General features: G+C 44.1%; 1 protein-coding gene across 1 annotated transcript in view; it reads left to right on the plus strand.

The window, feature by feature from the left end:
• LOC122804002 (protein mono-ADP-ribosyltransferase PARP14-like) overlaps positions 1-23,834 on the plus strand; it is a 1,683,704-nt gene that overhangs the window by 1,587,306 nt on the left and 72,564 nt on the right. Inside the window, exon 13 of the mRNA XM_044073683.1 lies at positions 10,235-10,411. Within this exon, the coding sequence (XP_043929618.1) occupies positions 10,235-10,411 (177 nt within the window). The remainder of the gene's footprint in view (positions 1-10,234; positions 10,412-23,834) is intronic.

The following is a 23,834-nucleotide window of genomic DNA, read 5'->3' on the forward strand; positions in this document are numbered from 1 at the left end:
AATGTTAACACTACAGCAGCTTCTTCCCATACTGGGCAAGAAAGCTTGGCTTGTGACTTTGGACCTCAAAGAGGCATACCTGCATGTCCCTATCAGACAAAACTGCAGAAGATACCTCAGATTTCTAGCAGGTTCATTGCACTACCAATTTTCTGCACTGCCCTTTGGCTTATCTACTGTGCCCAGGGTCTTCACAAAGTACCTGGCACCAGTAATTGCATTTTGCAGGCAAAAAGGAATTCAAATTCACCCATACCTGGACGACTGCCTAATTCCAGCAGACAGCAAGGACATTCTTCTAAAGCATCTGGCATATGTAAAACAGTTATTAAGTTGCCTGGGGTACACAGTAAATGAAAAGAAATCAAAACTAGTGCCCTCACAACAGATAATATTCCAGGGTGCCAGCTTAAACACAACGGCCCAGATGGCTTATCTCATGCCAGACAAGCAAGGACAACTGACTCAGTATTTTCATTTAATGGCAACAAAGACCCAACTCCCTGCAAGAAAAATTCTGCAGGCCTTGGGCTACATGGCATCTTGCATACTTCTAATTCCATATGCCAGACTGCATATGAGGAAAATACAATGGTACCTAAAGAGTGTATGGTCTCAACACTGTCAAAATTTGGAAACAATTATACCACTAATTCCTTACCTTCAACAGGAGTTTCAATGGTGGGCTCAAGCTTGTCACCTCAACAAGGGACAGCCTTTTACTCAACCCACAGCCAGGCAGACACTGACAACAGATGCATCGGATTATGCCTGCGGAGCACACAATTAGGAAAATGTATTCAGGGCGAGTGGCCCGCAGAACAGAGACATCTCCACATCAATCAAAAAGAGATGCTAGCTGTGCAAAATGCAATTATATCTTTCAAGGACCTGCTGCATCCAGGACAACTACTAGTAAAGACAGACAACACCACAGTTATGTGGTACATAAACAAGCAAGGGAGCACACACTCCTACCCCTTCTGCAGACAAGCCATGAACTTGTGGAACACAGCTTTAAACTACCAAGTTCATCTGCAGGCACAATACCTGCCAGGAGAGAAAAACACACTGGCAGACGACCTAAGCAGAAACATCATGGGTCCTCACAAATGGCAATTGAATTCACAAATATTCAAAATGATAGCACAAAAATGGGGGAAACCAGACATAGATCTGTTTGCAACCCCAGTGAACTGCCAAATACAGAAATTCTGCACAAGAAGCTACCATCCACAAGCATGAAAAGTGGATGCCCTCTCATTCAGCTGGAAAAAACTACAAGTATACGCTTTCCCTCCTCTACCTCTCCTTCCAAAGGTACTCATAAAAGCCAGGCAGGAAGAGCCAAAGATGATCCTGATTGCACCAGACTGGCCGCGCCAGCACTGGTACCCAATCTTAAAGACCTTAGCACAAGAACCACCCTGGATTTTGCCTCAAATCCCACAGCTGCTGACACAACACAACAATCAGATACTTCACAGCCAGCTAAAGACCTTAAATCTAGCTGCATGGAAAATTCCTTAGCCAACCAAGCATTGCCTCTCTCCAAAGCTGTTATGGATGTCATTCTGGAGGCCAGGAGGCCTAGCACCAGGAAAGCCTACTTGGATAAATGGAAGAGATTCTGTGCCTGGAACCAAGCACACAGACTTGACCCTCTTGTACCAAACATTCCTCAGATACTTCAATACTTAACTGAGATGCTGGACAAGGGCCTCTCTTTCTCATCCATCAAGATTCATGCCTCAGCCATTTCTGCTCATTACAACAGGGATCCACCAATTTTTTTCAAATCCCTTGCTCAAACAGTACCTCATAGGGGCTAAAAACATGAGACCGCCCCGTAGAGCACCTACACAAACATGGGACCTCAACTTTGTTTTGGAAAAACTAACTTAATACCTCCTTTTGAGCCAGCTAATACAGCAGATTTAAAATACATCTCTTGGAAGACTGCTCTGCTACTGACAATAACATCAGCAAGAAGAGTTTCAGAATTACAGGCACTAATGGCAGTGGAGCCTTTCCTCATCTTCCACCAGCACAGGGTGTCCTTACGAACTAACCCTACATTTATGCCAAAGGTAGTATCAAGTGTGGCTCTAAACCAAACTATTCACTTGCCAGCTTTTTGTCCAAAGCCACAGAACAAAGGAGAGAGACTCCTACATTCCTTGGACATTCACAGACAGTTACGCTTCTGCTTGGACAAAACCAAAGCTTTCAGGAAATCTGAGCAATTGTTGGTAGCATACGCTGCAGGAGCACAGGGAAAAGCCATTTCAAAACAGACTATATCAAAATGGATAGCTCACTGTATACGTTTCTGCTATACCCACCATGGGAAACCTGTACCTAGCAGCATTAGATCTCACTCCACCAGGGCAACAGCCACTTCAACTGCCTACCTCAGAGGAGTGCCCACCAAGGATATTTTAGAAGCAGCAACATGGACTTCTGTCCATACCTTCACCAAACATTACCATTTACCTTTATATTCCAAATCCAGAGCTGGCTTCAACACTGCTGTTCTGCAGGGCCTTATAGCCACCCCTAATGCCTTATAGATCCATCCTCCCTACCTCAGCTTTGGGATTCCTCCCAAGTGTAATGACTGCAGCAGTGTCACACGATGAACATAGTACAGTTTTGTACCTACCATAAATGTAGATGTTTGAGTGTAGACACTGCTGCAGTCCAGGTTACCCTCCCTCCTTCCCCTCTAACTTTCTGGTACATACCTAGCTCATCTACCTTATTTCCTAAAAGGGAGTATTTGCTGGTAATTAAAATGGGTTGTTTGCTTTCTTTTATATATATATATATATATTTTTCACTAGCTGTTTGCAAGGCCTACCAATTTGGGGGCACCTGACATCTGGGGCAAGAAAAACTGAAGAAAATGGCGTTGGCTGCATCTTATATCCCCCTGGTGCACTGACGTCAGGGAAGAAGCGACAGCAACCGACGCCGGACCAAGACTTTGGAACTCTGGCCGACTGGGATACCGCCTGACGGCAGGATAACCCGAATGTAATGACTGCAGCAGTGTCTACACTTGAACATCTACATTTATGGTAGGTACAAAACTGTACTTTCCGCATGGTCACGATTCAAACCATCCTTTCCTTTCCTTTCTGTGGGAGGGTGTGTGGATGTGCTCATTAGATCTCTGGGATGCGTATTATCATATCAAGATGGACAAGTTCTCCAGGAGCCTCCTTTGCTTCCGGTTGGGAGCCAGTCACTACCAGTTCAGAGCCCTGCCTTTCGGTCTGTCAACGGCCCCCAGAGTGTTCACAAAATGTCTTGCAGTGGTAACAGCTCATCTGAGACTTCAGGGATTCAAGGTGTTTCCGTACCTAGATGATTGGCTCCTCTCCACCCTCACCAAGCGTCTACTGGTCAGGGCCCTCCGCTACACCCTGGTTCTAGCGGAGTCACTAGGCATCACCATACATTGGGAGAAATCCAACCTTCAACCCTCACAAGAATTGGAATTCATAGGAGCAATATTCAACACCCAGTCAAGCCTAATCTCACTTCCTCTTCACAGGCTTCAGAGATTAAGGGCACAGGTTCAAGTGATACTCTGTCGAAGAATGGTGTCTCAAAGGGAAGTTCTCCAAGCCCTGGGATCTATGGCTGCAGCCATCCCTATCGTTCCATAGCCAGACTGCACATGAGATTACTACAGTGCCTCCTTCAGGCCCATTGGATACCCAGTCTTCACTCCCTGAGCACTCAGATTCTTATCACCAACACTTGCAAACTAGATCTCCTTTGGTGGATGAGTACAGATGAACATTTTTATGTCGTCTCTTCCAGTCTCCCCAGCCCAGCACCACAGTGACCACGGATGCTTCCCTGATGGGGTGGGTGAGGGCTACTTTTAGGGAAAGTCAGTCCAAGGCACTTTGTCCAATGTAGAGGTCAACTTGCATATCAATGTCCTGGAGTTAAGAGCGGTGCTATTGGCGTTGCAAGCTTTTCATCCATTCCTTCCGCTGGAACGATTGCTGTCCAGTCGGACAACATGTCCGTGGCCTGGTACATAAACAAACAGGGAGGGAACAAATCCTACCCCCTATGTTGGGAAGCCATAAGAATCTGGCAGTGGGCTATAGCATCCAGCCACTTTCTGATCGCAACACATATCCCGGGGAGCTCTAACGTGATTGCGTACAGGCTGAGCAGATGCATTCTCCATCCTCACGAGTGGTCTCTCCACCCGAGTGTGGCGGTGGAAATTTTCAGCTGTTGGGGCCAGCCATGCTGTGACCTTTTTGCCTCCCCCTCAAACACAAAATGCAGCAGCTACTTTGCTGTCTTTCCCCTCTCGTGAAGTCACAGAGAGGCGCTTTGATTCATGATTGGCCCACAGGTCTCCTTTATGCTTATCCTCAAATTCCTCTTGTTTTAAGGAAAACTATTCGGTTGAGAAGCAAAGTGATCCTCATTGCCCTATTCTGGCCTTGTCAAGTGTTGCTTCCCTTCCTTCGACCTCATCTATTACAATCCCTTTGGATCCTAGACACCTGTCAGAACCTCATATCTCACCCATAAGGGCTGACTCCCCCAAATCTGTCCACTTTCAAGCTGATAGCTTGGTTTCTCCTCTTCTGTTAGTTGTCAGGCAGGAAACCCTCTCTTCACCCGTACGTGATATTATCTTGGCCTCTCATAAACCATCCACCAGGAAACTTTACAGGGACAAAAGGGAAAAGATTCTCTATTTGGCCACATAAGCAGAAGCTAGATCTGTTCTCAGCCCCGTAGCCACTATTCTTCATTATCTAGCTGAACTGTTCGACAATGGGGCCTCAGCTTCCACCATTCAAGTCCATCTAGCAGCTGTTTCCAACTTCCATAACGGGTCAGATGGAGTCCCGCTTATTTCCTCTCGCCTTTGCAAGACTTTCTTCAAGGGTATTTTCCACAGTAGGCCTCCCATCAGGCAGCCGGTGGAGGCATGGAATCTGTCCTGGGTTCTACAGTCTCTTTCTCTGTCCCCTTTTGAGCCGGATGCGACATGTGATCTAAAATTCCTGTCACATAAATCCTTATTTCTGGTGGCTATAACCTCACTCAGGCAAATTTCTGAATTACAGGCATTATGTATCAAGAGTCCTTACCTGATCTTTCATAAGGACAGAGTATCACTTCATACTAACCCATTCTTTCTCCCCAAAGTTTCTGACTTTTCGATTAACCAGTCCATTGAGCTCCCTGTGTTCTTCCCAAATTACTCTAACAAGGGAGAATACTGCCTACATTCCTTGGATGTTCATAGACATTTACGTTTCTATCTGGACAGAACTAAATCCTTTCGCAAGTCAGACCAGCTTTTCATCTCCTTTGCGGGTTCTAGAATGGGAGGCGCAGTATCAAAAGTTGCTTTGTCTAAATGGCTCAGGGATTGCATTGCCTTCATATATTCACTTACGTAGGGATCTAAGCCTGGCGAAATCAAAGCTCACTCAACTTAGGGCTATTGCAGCATCTGTTGCCTTCCACTCCAGGGCCTCCATGGATGACATTGGTGCATCTGCCATTTCGGCTAAGCCCCACACCTTTATCAAGCATTACAAATTGGATCTGATCTCCAGGGGAAGAGCGGCCTTTGGTTCAATGGTTCTCAGGAATGTTCTTCCATAAGGGCCATCCAGGTTCTCCAATAGCTGGGGAGTCAGTCCCATCAGTGATGAATAGGAAGAAGATTAACAACTTTCGATAAAAAAGTTATGTCTTACCATAATGTTCCATCTGAGTTATTGATCTTCTTCCAGTCATCACTCCCTCTCACCAACCCCCTCCAAAGGTTCCCGGCAGATCTTCTGGGTCTTTGTGGTGTCTTTGGGTTTCTGTGCAGAGATGGCCTCTGACTTATTTCTTCTTCTATATGTTGCATGCAAACTCAATCTGAGGTAACTGAGTAAAGGGCATTGTGGGTAGCAGCTTAGCTCGAGAGTTTTTGGTGCACGCAAGCTTGGTATAAGGCCGACTCGGTTTAAAGGGCTCGGAACTGAACCCATCAGTGATGTCTGGAAGAAGATCAACAACTCAGATGGAACATTGTGGTAAGACATAACTTCTTTTTTTTCAGTCCCTGGTATGGAAGGCACTCTCTATCCTGTAGCCCAGACTTATGCTTGGCTTTATCCCACTCAATTAACTTTCCCTACCTGATTCTTTTTGCTACCAATACCTTGGTTCCTTTGTTAATTTTTTCAAGTAAATTTCAGCAACCTCTTGAATGGCCACGGTGGTGCAGCGGTTAGCATTGCTGCCTCACAGCAAGAGGTTCTCCAGTTCGATTCTCGGCTGGGGTGCCTTCTGTGTGGAGTCTGCATGTCCTCCCTGTGGTCCCATGGGTTTCCTCCGGGTGCTCCGGTTTCCTATCACATCCCAAAGACATGCAGTAGGTGGGTTGGACACTCTAAATTGGCCCTAGATGTGAGTGTGTGCCTTCTGTGAAAGGTTGGGCGCCGGGCTGGCAACTCGGCACCATAAAACTCCACTGCCAATCTTGAGCGGACAAATGATCTGCTGTGGTGATCCCTAACCGGGAAAAGCCGAAAGAAGAACAAGAAGAAATTTAAGCAACCTCTTGCCTATTTTCTGTTTTCTTGTAGGCATCCCTATTGGTAAAGTCTTCTTTCTTGACTATCGTGTTGGCTTAGTTCTTAGAGTACTTTCTACTACTTTTTGAATGTAATGTTTTGTATGGTTGTTGTTATTCTCCTTAAGGACATGCATCCATAATCATACTCTCTACTTAATTCTCAACCCTCCCCCTTCTACTTGTGGCATGTTTCCCTTTGTTTGTCACTTTTTTACAGTAAACTGTTGTCTTTTTCTTTGGCTTTTCATTTCAGTAAAATTAGCATCTGTGGAGCTTGTACAGCAAATTGCAAATGAATGCAAATTTTTTCTAGGCACAGAATAATTACTAAACTTCTGTCCAAGTGGTGACATTCTAAACTTTACCTCTTCAAAAAAAGTAAGAGTTGCCACTGCATCTTATTCTTCTGCAACATGCAGAAATGAGGCACATCCCATTTTCAGGCATTTCCTGCTATTCCCCTTGCACTGCAGAACAAAACAAATGTCTGAATCCAAAGCTTCCAGATTTCTTCTAAATGTCATTGCAGTAAGAGAATTCCTGATGGTTATAGCTGGAGCATTTTCTAACTGCAGATTATACTTCAAGTTCAAACACACAAATTCTTCAAAACAAATACTTTCCTTTACAGCTTCTACAGATATTTTCCCCAGTTCTAACAGACATTGCCAACATCCTAGCTGACAGGTTCAGCGCAAACATCTCCCCCCCCTCCCCACCAAAAGGGCAAATATCTATCCCAGCAGAGTGCTGCCCCCCTGGCATCTCAGATGCTCAGGTAAGAGCTGCCCTCTCCAAAGCAAAAAACACAGCATCAATGGGACCAGACGGTATCCCGGGCTGCTTCCTACATGAACTCCAGGAAGAGTTAAACCCAAACATAAAACTACTGTTCAATCTCAGCCTTACTACAGGATATGTAACCAAAGAGTGGCGTACAGCAACAGTGGTCCCTCTCCACAAAGGTGGTGCCTCAACGGATCCTGGAAACTATCGCCACATAAGCCTGACTAGCTTGGTCTGCAAAGCTATGGAAAGGATCATCATTGACCTCATAAATAAAGATATTGGGGACCTACAGACACTGGATCCTACCCAATTCGGCTTTCTTAAGGGCAGATCCTGCCTCTTAAACCTGGTTGATTTCTTTGAAACAGTCACCAAGGCCATTGACAAGGGGAAGGTGGTCCACACAGCCTACCTGGACCTCGCAAAAGCCTTCGATACAATACCCCACTCGGGCATTATAGATAAACTCACCAGCTTAAATATAAACCCCTATGTCACTAGATGGGTTGCAAACTGGCTCAAGGACAGAACCTACATGGTTAGAATTGCTGGAGCCATGTCAGACTCCAAACCAGTTACAAGTGGCGTCCCACAAGGCTCAGTCCTGGGACCTCTCTTGTTCAGTATATATTTCTCAGAGGTACAGGCCAACACGGAAGGACTGTGGCTGACCAAGTTTGCAGATGACTGCAAACTGGGTGCCAGCTATACTCTGTCGCATATCATCTACTCAGAGGCGATCTCTGCTTAACATACAAGGTCATGTCAAACCCAGAGCTGTTGGACATGCTACACTTAAAGAAATCCCAATCCCTCAGAGCTACACGCTCCAGGGATCTAAACCTTGTCATCACAATAAACAAAACATGCTGGAGGGATAGGTTCCTGACCCAGAGACTCCCCAGACTCTGGAATAGATTGCCCATACATGTCAAGCAGAGTGCCTCTTTGGACCTCTTCAAGAGGAACCTTGATGACTGGATGGGAGAAAGGGAATTCACCCTAGGGATCACGTCAGTCGCCCTGCTAGACAGGGGTCCAGGAAAGTAAATAATGTGGGAAGAAATAGCCAGGGAATTGTTATGGCTAGGCTTGTATAGGCCCTAGGGCTGATAGCCTAGTACCAACCTATGAACCTATGAACCATAATCGACTCTCCAGCCGACACAAGCATCCTCCAAAAGGGCCTCAAAGAAACAGACAACTGGTGCCAGAGCCATGGCCTCAAGCTAAACACCAAAAAGTGTATAGTCATCCCCTTTGGCAAAAACAAAGTGCCCACAAATTACCACATAGGTGGTAATCCATTAAGTACAGAAGAAGTAATTAGGGACCTGGGGACCCAAGTTGATAGCAATCTCTCATTTGACAACCACGTGGCCAAAGTGGTTATAAAAACATTTTATATAGCCCACCTAATCATGAAGGGATTCACATCTAGATCAGGGGAGGTCATCGTGCCTCTTTACTCATCCCTCATCAGGCCCATAATTGAGTACAATGCCTCTTTTGGGATGTACCTTACCAGACACCTGCAGCAACTGGAAAAGTACCTCACCAAGAGGATCAAAGGGCTCAAACAGATGCCATATGCTGCCCGGTTAAAGAAACTCCAGCTCTACTCAGTGGCATACTGCCTGCTCAGAGGCGATCTGTGCCTGACGTATAAAGCCATGTCCAACCCGGAATTAATGGACATGCTGCACCTCAGAAAATCCAAATCCCATCGAGCTACGCTCGAGAGACTTGAACCTCAGCACTGAAATAAATAGGACATGCTGGAGGGACAGATTCATAACGCAGAGGCTCCCTTCACTCTGGAATAAAATCCCAGTCCAGGTTAGGCAGAGTCCCTCACTGACTCTCTTCAAGAGGGATCTTGATGAGTGGATGGGAGATCGTAGGTTTACCCCGGGTATCACTTCTGTGTCACTGTTAGACAGAGGCACAGTATACTAACCTTGAAAAAGGGCATAGCAAAATTAATTTAAAATGGGTGGCGAAACCCAAACACACTCTGGCTAGGCTTATAAATGCCCTAGGGCAGATAGCCTAGTATGAACCTATGAACCTATGTGACATATAGATGGTTCTCAGAACGCTCAGAATGTAGCTCAGACACAGAAATGAGCTTCTAGCCTCTGTGTGATGTTTATTCAGAGTGAATTCTCCAGTAGCTATACCACATAACATGCAAATTCCCTGTAGTTAATTATTAGCTTTTAAAGCTCTGTATCCATGTATTGCGGCTTCTTTGTCATATAAAATACAGCAGCCAGGTAACGCAACTAAGCAGTTGTACAAAACTGAACAAAATATATATTAAAAAACAATGCTAAAGTTTCAGCACAGCTCGGGTAAAAGTGTTTAATAAAACAAGTAAGCACTTCTTTTCAGGAGATGAAAGTTGAAGGAACTGAAGAGAGTAAAAGCAGTGAATGATATGTAAGAAAATCTTACACTATGTATGTTAGCACTTTCAATGGTACTAGGCCTGCAGTGTTTCCTTTCAGAGCAGATAAACTGTTATTGAGAAAATCCACCCAGAAAATGGGACATAGACAAGGTAAATAAACCCATTTTTATGATTTGCTATTGCAGTGACTTGTCCTCAAAGATCTGCTATTATGAAGTGTCTTATACAGCTTTATACAAAGAGAGGGTTTAATGAGTTACATTTTGGATTGCATCTCTGAGGCATGAGACACAGTGCTGTTAAATATGTTTCTGTTCTGAATGCTCTTTGTTTTTGTAGCTCTTGCACACAGTCCTTAAACTTCATATTCTGTTAATGTGAACCTTTGTGTGTTTCAGGTGCCCAACCACATCAGGGATTAATCATTACACAGCCTGGAAATTTGGCATGTCAGCATATAATTCATGTGGTAGGGCGGACCGATCCAAATGACATAAAGACTGTCATTACTCAGGCACTCCAAGAGTGTGAAAAAATGCAGCTTTCATCTGTTGCATTTCCTGCAATTGGCACAGGTTACCTGTTTTGCTTTATGTGCATGTATGTTAGTCTGCATGGGGATGCCTTTCTGTTTTATTTGTAAAATTGTGCAAATGTGTTTTAGCTGCAGAAGACTAATGCATAGAAGTGTATTAAAATGATGCTCATCATTTGAATACTGAAGCAGTAGCCTTAGTTATATCCTCCTGCCTAAGCTACAATGGATTTAAAAAGTTTACACATCTCTGTTAAAATGCCAGGTTTTTGTGATATAAAAGAAAGAGACCATAATAAATCATTTCAGAACATGTTCTTCGTGTTTCACTGTTGCAGTCATCACATTTGGGTTATCTGCTTGCAGTAGCCCTCAGTCGGCCTGATTATCAAAGTCTTGGGTCCTGCATCGGTTGCTTGTCTCATCTTCCATGACGTCAGGTAATCAGGGGTATAAAGCATGCAGCCGACGCCATTACATCAGTCTTTCTTGCCGTGCGGTGCCCGAAGCAGAAGCAGTTCACAAGTGCCGGTCGGCCAGCTCCTGAAATTTTCATTTTTGAGTTTCTGATCCAAAGTCTTCAACTAAGCTAAGTACCCTGTTGGGGATCCTTTTTCTTGCTCTAAGCCAATGTCAGTAAAAGTTTACAATTGTATTTCTTGTGGAAAGCAAATACTTCATAAAGATTTACATTCGTACTGCATTCCTTGCTTAGGCCCAGACCACGACGTACCTCGCTGTCAGTTTTGTGCCTGATGCAAACCTCGTACTATTCGTCGTCAGTTCATTTACACATCTAAATATTTTGGTACTCGGTTCAGTTATCCATAAATGGCTTCGGTAAGCCACCCGACATTCCGAAAAAAATGCATAGATAAAGATAGAGACAGACCACATAGGTCCAAAGCGGCTGACAACGCTTCTCCTAAGCTAGTTGCCAGTTCACCGGTACTCAGTGAGGCACTTTCACAGCCCCTGATACCCACTACTTCAGATTCGCAGGCCTCTACTGAGACCCATTCTGAGTCCGGTATGCCGCGAGATGCTTCTTCGACTGTGGAACCTGCGGGTGTTTCTACCTTGGATGGGTCTGGAGCCGCTGTGAAGGCACCGGCTTCTGAGGTTGTATTCAGGCCTACTGACTTGCATATTTAACTGACGCCATCTTCTTCTTCAAGGCCTAAAACTCGATCTATGCCTAGAAAACCGAGGCCCAGACCACATGGTCAGGCCCATATGCCTAAAAAACAAATGATAAGAATGGCTGAACACCTTATTACTCTAATCAGGGGGAGCCACCCTTCCCCCACTAAGAGACCTAGGGCTGATTTTCCTTCTGATTCTTCTGATCAGGATTCTGAAATTTCTGTTTTCTCTGATGACCAGGATTTGCCCTTATCTACCTATGAGGATTCTGATGCAGAGGACTCCATTCCCTCTGCTTCTCCTCTAGATTTCTCTTTTGGTGAAACCTTGCATATTCTTAGGGAGCATTTCCGCTGGGAAGCCAGGATTACTCTGACTCCAAAAAGAGGCTTAGGGAATTCTTACTCCTGCCTCAACACAGGCCTTTAGCTATCCCTCCTGTACTGGACATTATAGATGCCTTCTCGGAATCTAGCCTGGCCCCTGACACTTTACCTCCTGCTCCCAGAAAACCTGATGGGTATTACAGGGTACCTGACTCTCACAAGTTCCTCTTTAAAAATCCTACTGTGGATCCTGAGACCATTTCACAGGGACCCAAGGGCATTAAGGCTACTACTGCCAAAAATCCCACCCCCTCTGATAGAGATTCCAGGGTGCTGGATAGATGGGGTAAGAAGGTATACACTTCTGCAACTTTGGCCATTAGGGCTTTAAACTGCCAGTTTCATATGTTAAAGTATCAGCATCATATTATTGGATTGCTTAAACAGAAAATGATGTTGATTCCTGACTGTGCTGAAAATAAAGAATTACAGGATTTAATGCATGCTGCTGAACAAGTTGGAAAACATACTTTGCAATGTGGTTTTGATTCATTAGAGGCATCTTGCAGGGCTGCTGTCACTGGGTCTGTACTTAGAAGGCATGCTTGGCTTAAGGAGCAATCTTTGCCAGATTATATTAAAGCTAAATTACTGCATGCTCCCGTAAACCAAGACTGCCTATTTGGCAACAAAGCAGAAGAAGTACTTAAAAAGATGGAGGAAAAAGCAAAATCTATGCAAACTGTTAAAAGATTTCCTGCAAGTACAACCTCCCAGATTTAGTAGACATTGGCCCTCTATGAATTGGTCCTTTCCTGCCTCTTCCAGGCCTTCTCACTCCAAACCCAGAACCAGCAGAACACACAGGCTTCAGTCCCAAGGTACTCACAGGTCTAAGTAGTGGGGGGCTCCCACTTCCAAAGCAGGGAGTAGTAAGACTCCCCCTATGGTAAACTGTCTCAATGACTTAACTTTAAACCTTGCAAGCCCTGCTCAATTGACTGTTCCTTTAGGGGGAAGATTGCCTTGCATGCAAAAAATGGACAAATGAGTTTTAAATATAGTTTCCCAAGGATACAGCTTCCACTTCCACTCCTTACCAACCCCGAACAGCTGGCCAGACCTACCCCCAAATCAGTGGGCAGAGGCTCAAAAGCAAGTTTTCTCTCTTTTAAGCATCAGGGCTATTCAGCTTGTTCCAGAAGAAGAATGGGGGGGCAAGGTTTCTACTGAAGACTTTTCCTGGTACCCAGAAAAGACCATTCCTGGTGTCCTATCCTGGACCTGTCTATCCTAAACACATTTTTGGTAATCCCAAAATTCAAGATGCTAACTCTTCATTAGCTGCTTCCCATGCTAGGCAAAGATGCCTAGTTGGCAACACTGGATTTAAAGGAAGCCTACCTGCACAGCCCAATAAGGGAATCTTGCAGAAGATACCTACGCTTCAGAGCAGGCTACATGCACTATCAGTTCTCTGCACTGCCCTTTGGCTTATCTACTGCACCCAGGGTATTCACAAAGTGCCTAGCTCCAGTCATTGCTTTTTGCAGGCAAAGAAATATTCAAATATACCCATACCTGGACGATTGTCTAATTCAGGCAGAAAGCCAGGACATACTATTAAATCATCTGGCGTTTGTAAAGAAATTGCTAACTTCTCTGGGGTACACCATAAACGAAAAGAAATCACATCTTGTACCCTGCCAACAAATTGTATTCCTGGGAGCAAGCTTGAATACAACCTTCCAGATGGTCTACCTCACGCCAGAGAAAAAAGTTCATTTGGCAGCCTACTTCAAACTACTGGCCACAAAGACCCAGCTATCTGCAAGGAAAATACTGCAAGCCCTGGGGTTCATGGCCTCATGCATTCTACTAATTCCATATGCAAGACTGCATATGAGGAAACTACAGTGGTATCTAAAAAGCCTATGGTGTCAACATTCTCAGGATCTAGAATCAATGATTCCTATCATAACTTATCTACAGATAGAGTTCCTTTGGTGGGCAGAGGCCTGCCACCAAAACAAGGGACTGCCCCTTGCCGCCCAAACAACAGACGCATCAGACTATGCATGGGGGGCTCACTTGGCAGGGCAGTGCATTCAGGGCAAATGGAACCCAAGTCAAATGCACCTGCATATCAGTCAAAAAGAAATGTTAGCTGTACAGAATGCTCTGACAGCCTTCAAGGACCACATTCTTCCAGGACAATTATTGGTAAAGACGGACAACACCACTGTTATGTGGATCATAAACAAGCAGGGGGCAACCCACTCATACCCTCTCTGCAGACTAGCCATGGCTCTGTGGAACACAGCCTTGAGCCACCAAGTGCACCTACAGGCTCAATTCCTGCCAGGAAAGCTAAATATACTGGCAGACGACCTAAGCAGAAATCTCATGGACCCACACGAGTGGAAACTGGAAACAAAGATATTCAACATGTTGAGAAACAAATGGGGGAGCCCAGAGATAGACCTGTTTGCCTCCCCCAGAACTATCCATTGGACAAATTCTGCACAAGAACTCCCCACAAACAAGCTTGGAAAGTGGATGCCGTGTCCTTCACCTGGAAAAAACTATCAGTTTATGCCTTTCCTCCTCTGCCTCTCCTCTCCAAGGTACTACTAAAGATCAAACAGGACAAACCAAGGACAATACTGATTGCACCTGACTGGCCATGCCAACACTGGTACCCCCTCTTCCGCAGTGTGTCATTACTGGCACCATGGCACCTGCCTCAGACCCCTGCTCTGCTGTCTCAGCAAGAGGGCCAGATTCTGCACCCACAGCTTCAAACACTGAACCTGGCAGCCTGGCTAATTACCTGATCTCTCCATTACATCCCTCAGTAAGCAAGTGATGGATGTCATTCTGGAGGCAAGGAGGCCGAGTACTAGAAAATCTTATGCTGAAAAATGAAAAAGATTCTGTTTCTGGAGCCAAACTCAAGGGATGGGCACAGCAGTGCCCAATTTACCTCAGATTCTACAATACTTAACTGAGATGCTTCACAAGGGCTTTTCCTTTTCCTCCATCAAAATTCATGCCTCTGCCATTTCAGCTCATTACAATACAAAACTACCCCTCTTCTCTCATCCACCACTGAAGCAATTCCTCAGAGGGGCCAAAAACGTAAGACCACCCAGGAGAGCTCCTACTCCAGCCTGGGACCTTAACTTTGTATTGGAAAAGCTCACTCTACCTCCCTTTGAGCCAGCTGCAAATAAAAGACTTTTGGTTTTTCCCAGTTAGGGGTCACCACAGCGGAACTTCGATCTGCTCATGATTGGCAGTGGATTTTTACGGTGCCGAGTTGCGAGCCCGACGCCCCAACCTTCAACGAAGGCACGCCCATTCACGCTCGCACCTACCTGCATGTCTTTAACATCACTTGACCACGGGAAGGACATGCAGACTCCACACAGAAGGCACTCCAGCCAAGAATCGAACAAGAGAACCTCTTGCTGTGAGGCGACAACGCTAACCGCTGCACCACCGTGGCTGTTTCAAGCCAGCTGCAAATGCAGAGTTGAAATTCCTTTCCTGGAAAACAGCCTTCCTTCTAGCCATCACTTCTGCAAGAAGGGTGTCTGAATTACAGGCCCTCATGGCTGTGGAACCTTTCATCTTTCATGCGGACAGGGTGTCCCTCGGGACCAACCCCTCCTTCATGCCCAAGGTGGTATCCAGTGTGGCCCTTAATCAGTCCATTCATTTGCCAACCTTCTTTTCTAATCCATAAAACAAAGGGGAACGAATAATGCACTCCTTGGATGTGCACAGACAACTTAGATTTTAGTTTGACAGGACTAAACCTCTCAGGAAATCTGAACAGCTGCTGGTTGCAGTTGCTGCAGGGGCAGAGGGCAAGGCCATTTCAAAGAAAACCATTTCTAAGTGGATAGGCCATTGCATTCATTTCTTCTATAATCACCATGGAAAACTAACCCCAAAGGGGATAAGACCACATTCAACCAGGGCTGTATCTACCTCTACAGCATTTCTCAGAGGCGTCCTTACCAGGGACATCCTAGAAGCTGCTACCTGGAGTTCTGTACATACCTTCACCAAGCACTACCACTTGCCAATTTTTTTCTAAATCCAGAGCTGGCTTTGCCACTGCAGTCTTGCAGGGCCCTATAACTGGTCCTAATGCTATCTAATTACCTCCTCCCATCCTTAGCTTTGGGAATCAACCCAAATGTGATGACTGCAACAGTGAAACACGAAGAACATAGTACAGTTGTGTACACTTACCTTAAATGTAGATGTTCGAGTGTATTCACTTTTGCAGTCCTGGTTTCCCTCCCTCCAGCCCCCTGACTTCTATTGACTATACCTCTATTCTTGTTTACTATGCTTAAAGCTTTTTGGTATATTTGCTTTTTTGTTGGAGGTGTAATGTTGTATATAATTGCTTCCCATTATGGGGGCACCTGATATCTGGGGCAAGAAAAACTATGTAATGACGTCGGCTGCATGCTTTACACCCCTGACTACCTGACGTCATGGAAGATGAGACAGCAACCGATGCAGGACCCAAGACTTTGATAATCAGGCCGACTGAGGGCTACTGCAAGCAAATAACCCAAATGTGATGACTGCAACAGTGAATACACTCGAACATCTACATTTATGGTAAGTGTACACAACTGTACTTTTTCTCACCTTGGGGAAAAATATAAAAAATAAAAAATGTACAATAAGCTAGTAAGCTAGTTTTGTAATTAAATCAAAAGGTGCTTCAACAAAGTATTAGTTTAAGGGTGTGCACACTTATGCAACCAGCTTATTGTATGTTTTTTATTTTTGTATATTTTTTCCCTAACAGATTTGTTTGTTCTTCAATTGAATTGTACAAGTTATAGGTCACATTAAAGGTGGGAAAAGGTTTGAAATGATTTATTGTGGTTTCATTTTTATATCACAAAAATCTGGCATTTTAACAGGGGTATGTATACTTCTTATATCCACTGTACACTAAGTGCTGTCTGTTTTTCTCTTATCTTTATTCCCCTACCAGATGAAAAAAACAACTTAAATGCTTTCAGAAAACATCTTTTAGCCACAGAAAGAAAAAAGTATTCTATTTTCATTGCCCTTATCAGCTTCTCTCCTTAGAAACATGAAAACCAGATATACAGTTGCCTTCAGATACAAGCTTCTCCTGTTGCACTCTGAACATTTATTTGATAAAGGAAAACTTTTTAAATTTGGTTTTCAAACATTATATAAGAAATCGGTTATAAAACAAATAGCTACAGGTGATCAATACATCAAAGTTATACATATCTGGAGACAGAGCCAAGATGGCCAACTGAAAGCAGCAACATTTTAGAATGCTGTAGAAATATACATATATATGTGTGTGTGTGTGTGTGTGTGTGTGTGTATAAATATGTGTATATATATATATATATATATATATATATATATATATATATATATATATATATATGTATACTGCGGTAGTGGTGCCGCGGTAGCGTTGTCGCCTCATGGTAAGACGTTGCCCTGTTCAATTCCCAGTTAGAGCGTCTTCTGTGTGGAGACATGCGTGAATGGGTGTGCCTTCGTTGAAGGTTGTGCATCAGGGCTGGCAACTCGGCATGTAAAAATCCACTGCCAATAATTAGCGGACCGGAGTTCCGCTGTGGCGACCCCTAACTGGGAAAAGCCGAAAAGACACAACAACAACACACACACACACACACACACTCAGGAAAATATCTACTTTTTCTAGTAATTTTTTTCATATCTTACAAATAATATTACTAGCTTCATCATTTTCAACTTTGGAAGAAATATTTAAAAATGTTCCTGTCATATTATTTGGAGATAATTCCACCAAATAAAAATGGATAACTTTAAGCACTCACACTATGATGCTCTTCTGAGGAAAGACCTGCACCAAGTGACTTCTACACTACAGGAATCATCTCTGAAAATGGATGGCTTTCAACAAAATTTAGAAAGACTTGTTTTAAGCAAACAGATATTCTTAAGGAGTTTCTTTAGCAACAACAACAACTCAAAATCTCTGATATGGAAACTGCCCTGAGTGATATAGATGGTACATTAAAGGAAGAAGAAACCCAAACAGACTTTCTACTCAAGCAAAATACATGGCTTATTAACAAGTTAGATGATTTAGATAACAGAGAGGGAAGAAATAATATCAGAATCTTTGGGCTCCCTGAAAAATCTGAAGATGATAATATGATCTCTTTTTTTTAATCTCACGGATTCCTGCGATCTTAAAATTGTAAGAAGGACTATCATTTGGCATCATAGGAGCCCATAGAGCAGTAGGTAAACCTATTCCAGCTGCTGCTTCTCCACCAAGGTTTACCATAATTAAGATTCCTATTATACATGGATAATCCTTGTTTTCCCGCCTCTCCTCGACTAGTTTAGACCAGTTTACAGGCTTTGCTGTATTCTGGGCTGTGGTGTAGTTCCTGTGTTGTCCATTACCTTACTTGGATAAGAAGGAAGTTTCTTTGCTCACCAGTGGGAGTGGGGAGCCTTGAGCAGCCTATCTGTCCCTGAAGGAAGTGACCTCAGCACAAGAGCTGTAGTAATTGGTTGTTTTGGACCATTTCTAGCTCTTTTCAAGTTCCCTGTTTAAAATCCGCATTAGCGCGGCTTTGCGCGATTGTGCACATAGCTCAGCGCCGGTTAAACAGGGTTAAACTTTTCCTGGCTCCGCCAAGTCTGCTCTTCAAATTTTCCCTCAAGAAAGCTCTACTCTTAGAATAACCAGTCTACTCGTTATATTATAAGCATAGCACTTGTTCTCTAAGCTACTCTTTTAAGCAAGCACTCTCAAACTCAAGTAGCACTACATCCACCTACCTCCCCAACCACTTCCCTTAAAGGCACAGCACTCTCTTATAATATTCTAGCATGTCGAGTGGTAGATTGCTAGCATCTTCTCCTGCTCAGCTGGTTAATCTGGGAATCTTGAGACAATGCTATAATTGTCTCATGTACACAGACAACCCTCTCCTCCTCCCAACAAACACAAATACATGTGAGAGATGCAACTATATAGCCAAACTGGAGGCTGAACTCTCTCAACTCAGGACTGGCAAGACCAGACAGGAGGAGAAGGTAACCACACACACAACAAACCCAGTCACACATAGACCTACCCCAACTGCAAATCAAACACATAATAACACAAAAACATACTCAGAGGCTCTATTAAAAACTTACCAAAACAACAGAGGCTCCCAAAGCAGACACACAAAAATCCACCACCTCAAAACATAACACATGCAACACATACTTCAATAAATTGGTGTGTCAATAAATCACAGCTCTTAAGGCCAAACACTGTGCCTGATATACTAGTGATAGGCGACTCTATAGTCAGACACACTGACGTCCCACTTACCAGGCTGAGCAAGGAGAGGGTAACGGTAAGCTGTCTATCGGGGGCTAGGATCCGCTATATAACACACACACTCAGGTCACTCAAAAGCACGTACAAATATGACTCTGTCATTGTCCATGCCGGCGTGAATGACCTGAGACGTACCTCCTTGGACTACATGAAAAGAGACATTGAGGAGCTCTCTGATTATGTAGCCCAGGCTGGTATGACCCTGACCTTGAGCAGCATCCTGCCCTCACCAAGAATGATGCCACAATACAAAGACAAGATAATCAGCTTTAATAATTGGCTCAATTACTGGTGTCATTCTAGGGGGATCCAATGTCTGTTTGCTTGGGATGACATGCTTGACAAACCACGCTGCTTCGCAAGGGATGGCTTTCACCTGTCACCACTGGGCTTCCAGATATTGGCTAAGGCTCTTGCCACCCCCATAGTGCCTTTTTTAGGCAAGGCTCAAAAGATGAACCCACCTCCTTAGAAAACAAAAATAGAAACAAATTAAGGGTAATGCTGCTCAACGCCAGAAGTCTAAATCTCAAGATGCAGGCTCTCGAAGCACTCCTCAGTATGGAGAACATCGATGTCTGCGCTGTAACCGAGACCTGGTTCAAGGCTCCTGAGAGCACCCCAGCGCTACCAGGCTTTACCTCGTATCATGCTTTTCGGCCCCAAAACCCGGGCCAAACCACAAAGGGAGGGGGAGTGTCCATATTCATCAAGGATACCCACACCTCTAGGTTAGTGGCAACTAATGAAGCATCGGAGACCATCCAGGTGCAGCTAACCATAAGCAAAACTGCTATACAACTGGTTGCATGTTACAGACCACCCTCCCAGTCTCAAGAACCCCACTCAGTCTTCCTGAAGACATTGGAAGATCTGAATGTCTCACCAAATACCATCATATTGGGAGACTTCAACTACCCTAACATAGACTGGGTGCACTATTCTAGCCCTAACACCCTAGCCCAAAGGTTCCTGGAATTCATAAACTCCAATGCATTGGAACAGCTAGTCACCTCTCCCACAAGGGGGGATAATATACTAGACCTGATCATCACAAACATGGGGACAAAATGCTCCACACCGGAAGTATTGCCCTCACTGGTGAGATCTGACCACAAACTTATCACCCTGGATATACATTTACCACCTCCACCCCCAGCACAAAAGACTACAGTGAGAAACTTCTCAAAAGCCGACTTTACACTTCTCAAGACTGAGATGGTATCATTTAAGCCCTCAGGGCCAATGGAAACCACATCCCACAACGCTGAATCCTACACAAATGCTTTCTATGGACATCACCAAGAATGCATGTATCATGCAATCCCAAATAAAACCAAGACCCTCTCCACCAAAGGAAAGCGTCCTGTCTGGTGGACCCCAGCCATAAACAAATTGTATCACAAAAGAAGGAAGCTACAGCAAGACAGAGCAAAATCCCATAAAGGGAAGGCATCTCTGATCAGCACTAGTAGAAAGCTACGTTCTCTCATAAAAATATCCAAGGCTAACTTTGAGAGAAAAATCGCCAAGGACACTAAAGATAACCACAAGGCATTCTTCAGTTATGTTAGAAACCTGGGCGGAAACACTCAGATATGCTAAGAGTTAGTACACAACGACAAAAAATTTACCGAACCCACAGATATTGCCAACATTCTGGCAGACAGGTTCAGTGCAAATTTCTCCCCTCATTCACCTCCAAAAGAAGAAATACTCATCCCACCTGAATGTAACCTCCCTGTCATCTCTGATGTCCAGGTGAGAACTGCCCTCAACAAAGCAAAAAACACGGCATCTATGGGACCTGATGGTATCCCCGGCTGCGTGATACGTGAACTCCAAGAGGAGCTAAACCCAGATATAAAAATATTATTTAACCTTAGCCTTACTACAGGATATGTACCTGAACACTGGCGTACAGCAACAGTGGTACCACTCCACAAGGGAGGCTCCACTACAGACCCTGGGAACTACCGCCCCATAAGCTTGACCAGCCTGGTTTGCAAAGCTATGGAAAGAATTATTATGGAACTCATAAACAACGACATTGGGGACCTACAGACACTTGATCCCACCCAGTTCGGCTTTGTAAACAGTCACTAGAGCCATTGATGAGGGCAAGGCAGTCCATACAGCCTACCTGGACTTGGCTAAAGCATTCGACACAATACCCCACTCTGGGATCATAGAAAAGCTAAACAGCTTAAAAGTAAATCCATATGTCACAAGATGGGTTGCAAACTGGCTAAAGAACAGAACCCATAAAGTCAAGATTGCGGGAGCCATGTCAGACTCAAAGCCAGTCACAAGTGGTGTCCCACAGGGCTCTGTCCTGGGACCCCTCTTGTTCGGCATTTACTTCTCAGATGTGAAAGCAAACATGGGAGGGTTGTGGCTGACAGAGTTCACAGATGACTGCAAACTAGGCGCCATAGTCGATACACCAGCTGACACATACATCCTACAAAAAGGCCTCACCGAAACAGACAACTGGTGCCGGAATCACGGCCTTAAACTGAATGCCAAGAAATGTATAGTCATCCCCTTTGGGAAAAACAAAATACCCACAAATTATCACATAGACAGTAACCCACTGAGTACCGAAAAAGTAATCAGAGACCTGGGGACCCAAGTTGATAGTGACCTCTCATTTGACACCCACGTTGCCAAAGTGGTTAGAAAGACTTTCTACCTTGCCCACCTTATCATGAAGGGGTTCACATCCAGATCAAAGGAGGTCGTCATGCCCCTGTACTCCTCCCTTATCAGGCCCATGATTGAGTACAATGCCCCATTTGGTATGTACCTCACCCGGCACTTACAACAGTTGGAGAGACCCCAGAAGTACCTCACCAAGAGGATCAAGGGTTTCCAACATATGTCAAATGCTGCCAGGCTAAAGAAACTCCAGCTCTATTCAGTAGCATACTGCCTGCTCAGAGGTGATCTGTGCCTGACATACAAGGCCATGTCCAACCAGGAATTGATGGACATGCCCCACCTCAAAAAATCAAAATCCATAAGAACCACAAGAGCCAAAGATTTAAACCTCAGTACAAACATGAATAGAACATGCTGGAGGGACAGATTCATAACTCAGAGGCTTCCCATACTCTGGAACAAAATCCCAGTCCATGTTAGGCAGAGCCCCTCACTGACTCTCTTCAAGAGAAATCTTGACGAGTGGATGGGAGATCGTAGGTTTACCCCGGGAGTCACCCCTGGATCGCTACTTAACAGAGGCACAGTAAACTAATTTTAATAAGTAAGGGGGTCTTCAATGTGTCACTACTAGACAAAGGCACAGTATTCTAAATTTATTCCATACACCTTAGTACCACTACATGGGGTGGCGAAAGCCACATCTCTAGGGCTAGGCTTGCAAATGCCTCAGGGTAAATAGCCTAGTACTAAACTATGAAACTATGAAACTAAAGACTTGATTATTAAAACAGCCTGGAGGAAAGCCCCTTTAAAATATAAGCAGAACATCGTCAACCAAAGTGATGGACATGAGAAGAAAATGCTGGTCTCTCTTGTAAAAACTCTTAAGCAGAATAATATAAAGTCTCAAATTTTATATCCATCTTCAGAATGAAATTAAAACCTTCAACAATCTTGAAGAAGCCATGTCTTTCATCAAAAATAATGACATATTCCTATCTCCGAAGATTGGGACCTGTCACTTTTTTCCGTGAAAAGAACTTCATAAAAAATACACATGGACTGATATAAAGAAAATAAAAGATACCTCCTGTACAAACAATAGTAAAAATGTTAACGCTCCAACTTCTAAATGACATTTGTTTACTTTACTTCTGCAAATTTTATTGATTCAGGTACCATAAATCAAGATCTATCCTGGGTTAAAACAAGTCATGACAAATATTTTCCCTTTATAGTCTATTGATTATTCACCTTGTATTTATTAAATATAACAGGACACTATTTTACCTCAATGGACTCTTACTATTTTTTGCTACTGTTGCTAATGAATATCGTTATCCTTTGCTTAGAAACTAGCGTACTGATTCTTCCTTATATAGTGTTGGTTTGATCTGAAGTAGTTAACTTCATTTGCTCTGCAACCTGTGGGTATCAGATCCGACTCGGATCCGAGCCGGCAGCTTTCCAAGCTAATAGATCCGAGCTCCAAGCTCCTCCCCCTACCCATAATGCCCTGCCATCTCCCTCTAACCCTTATATCTCGTTTGCCACGGCTTCCATAAGCTTCTCTAGAACGAGCTCCAAGCAATAGTACTGTAAGTTATTCTTTAAAAACTTCTTTTCTGTCAGATTTTTCCTTTTCTTGGTGTGTGTGAACTCCCCCTATATTTTGTAGTCTTTGTTGGGTAGTTCTCTTGTATTTTAGTTAAGTTAGTTTTATTCCCCTCCCCCCCTCTGCATCTGTGAAGGTGTGTGCTGTGGGCATACTTTTCCTTTATCCTTTACAATGGCTGAAGGCCCTAAAGCCATTTTCTCGAAATGTACCGAGTGTGGCCATAAGCTGTCTCTAGCAGATGATCACACTTGGTGTGTCCTTTGCCTAGGGGTTGACCACCTTTCTT

This window comes from Protopterus annectens, chromosome 6.part0 (genome assembly GCF_019279795.1).
Source record: "Protopterus annectens isolate FY-2018-M chromosome 6.part0, PAN1.0, whole genome shotgun sequence".
Classification (NCBI taxonomy): domain Eukaryota; kingdom Metazoa; phylum Chordata; order Ceratodontiformes; family Protopteridae; genus Protopterus; species Protopterus annectens.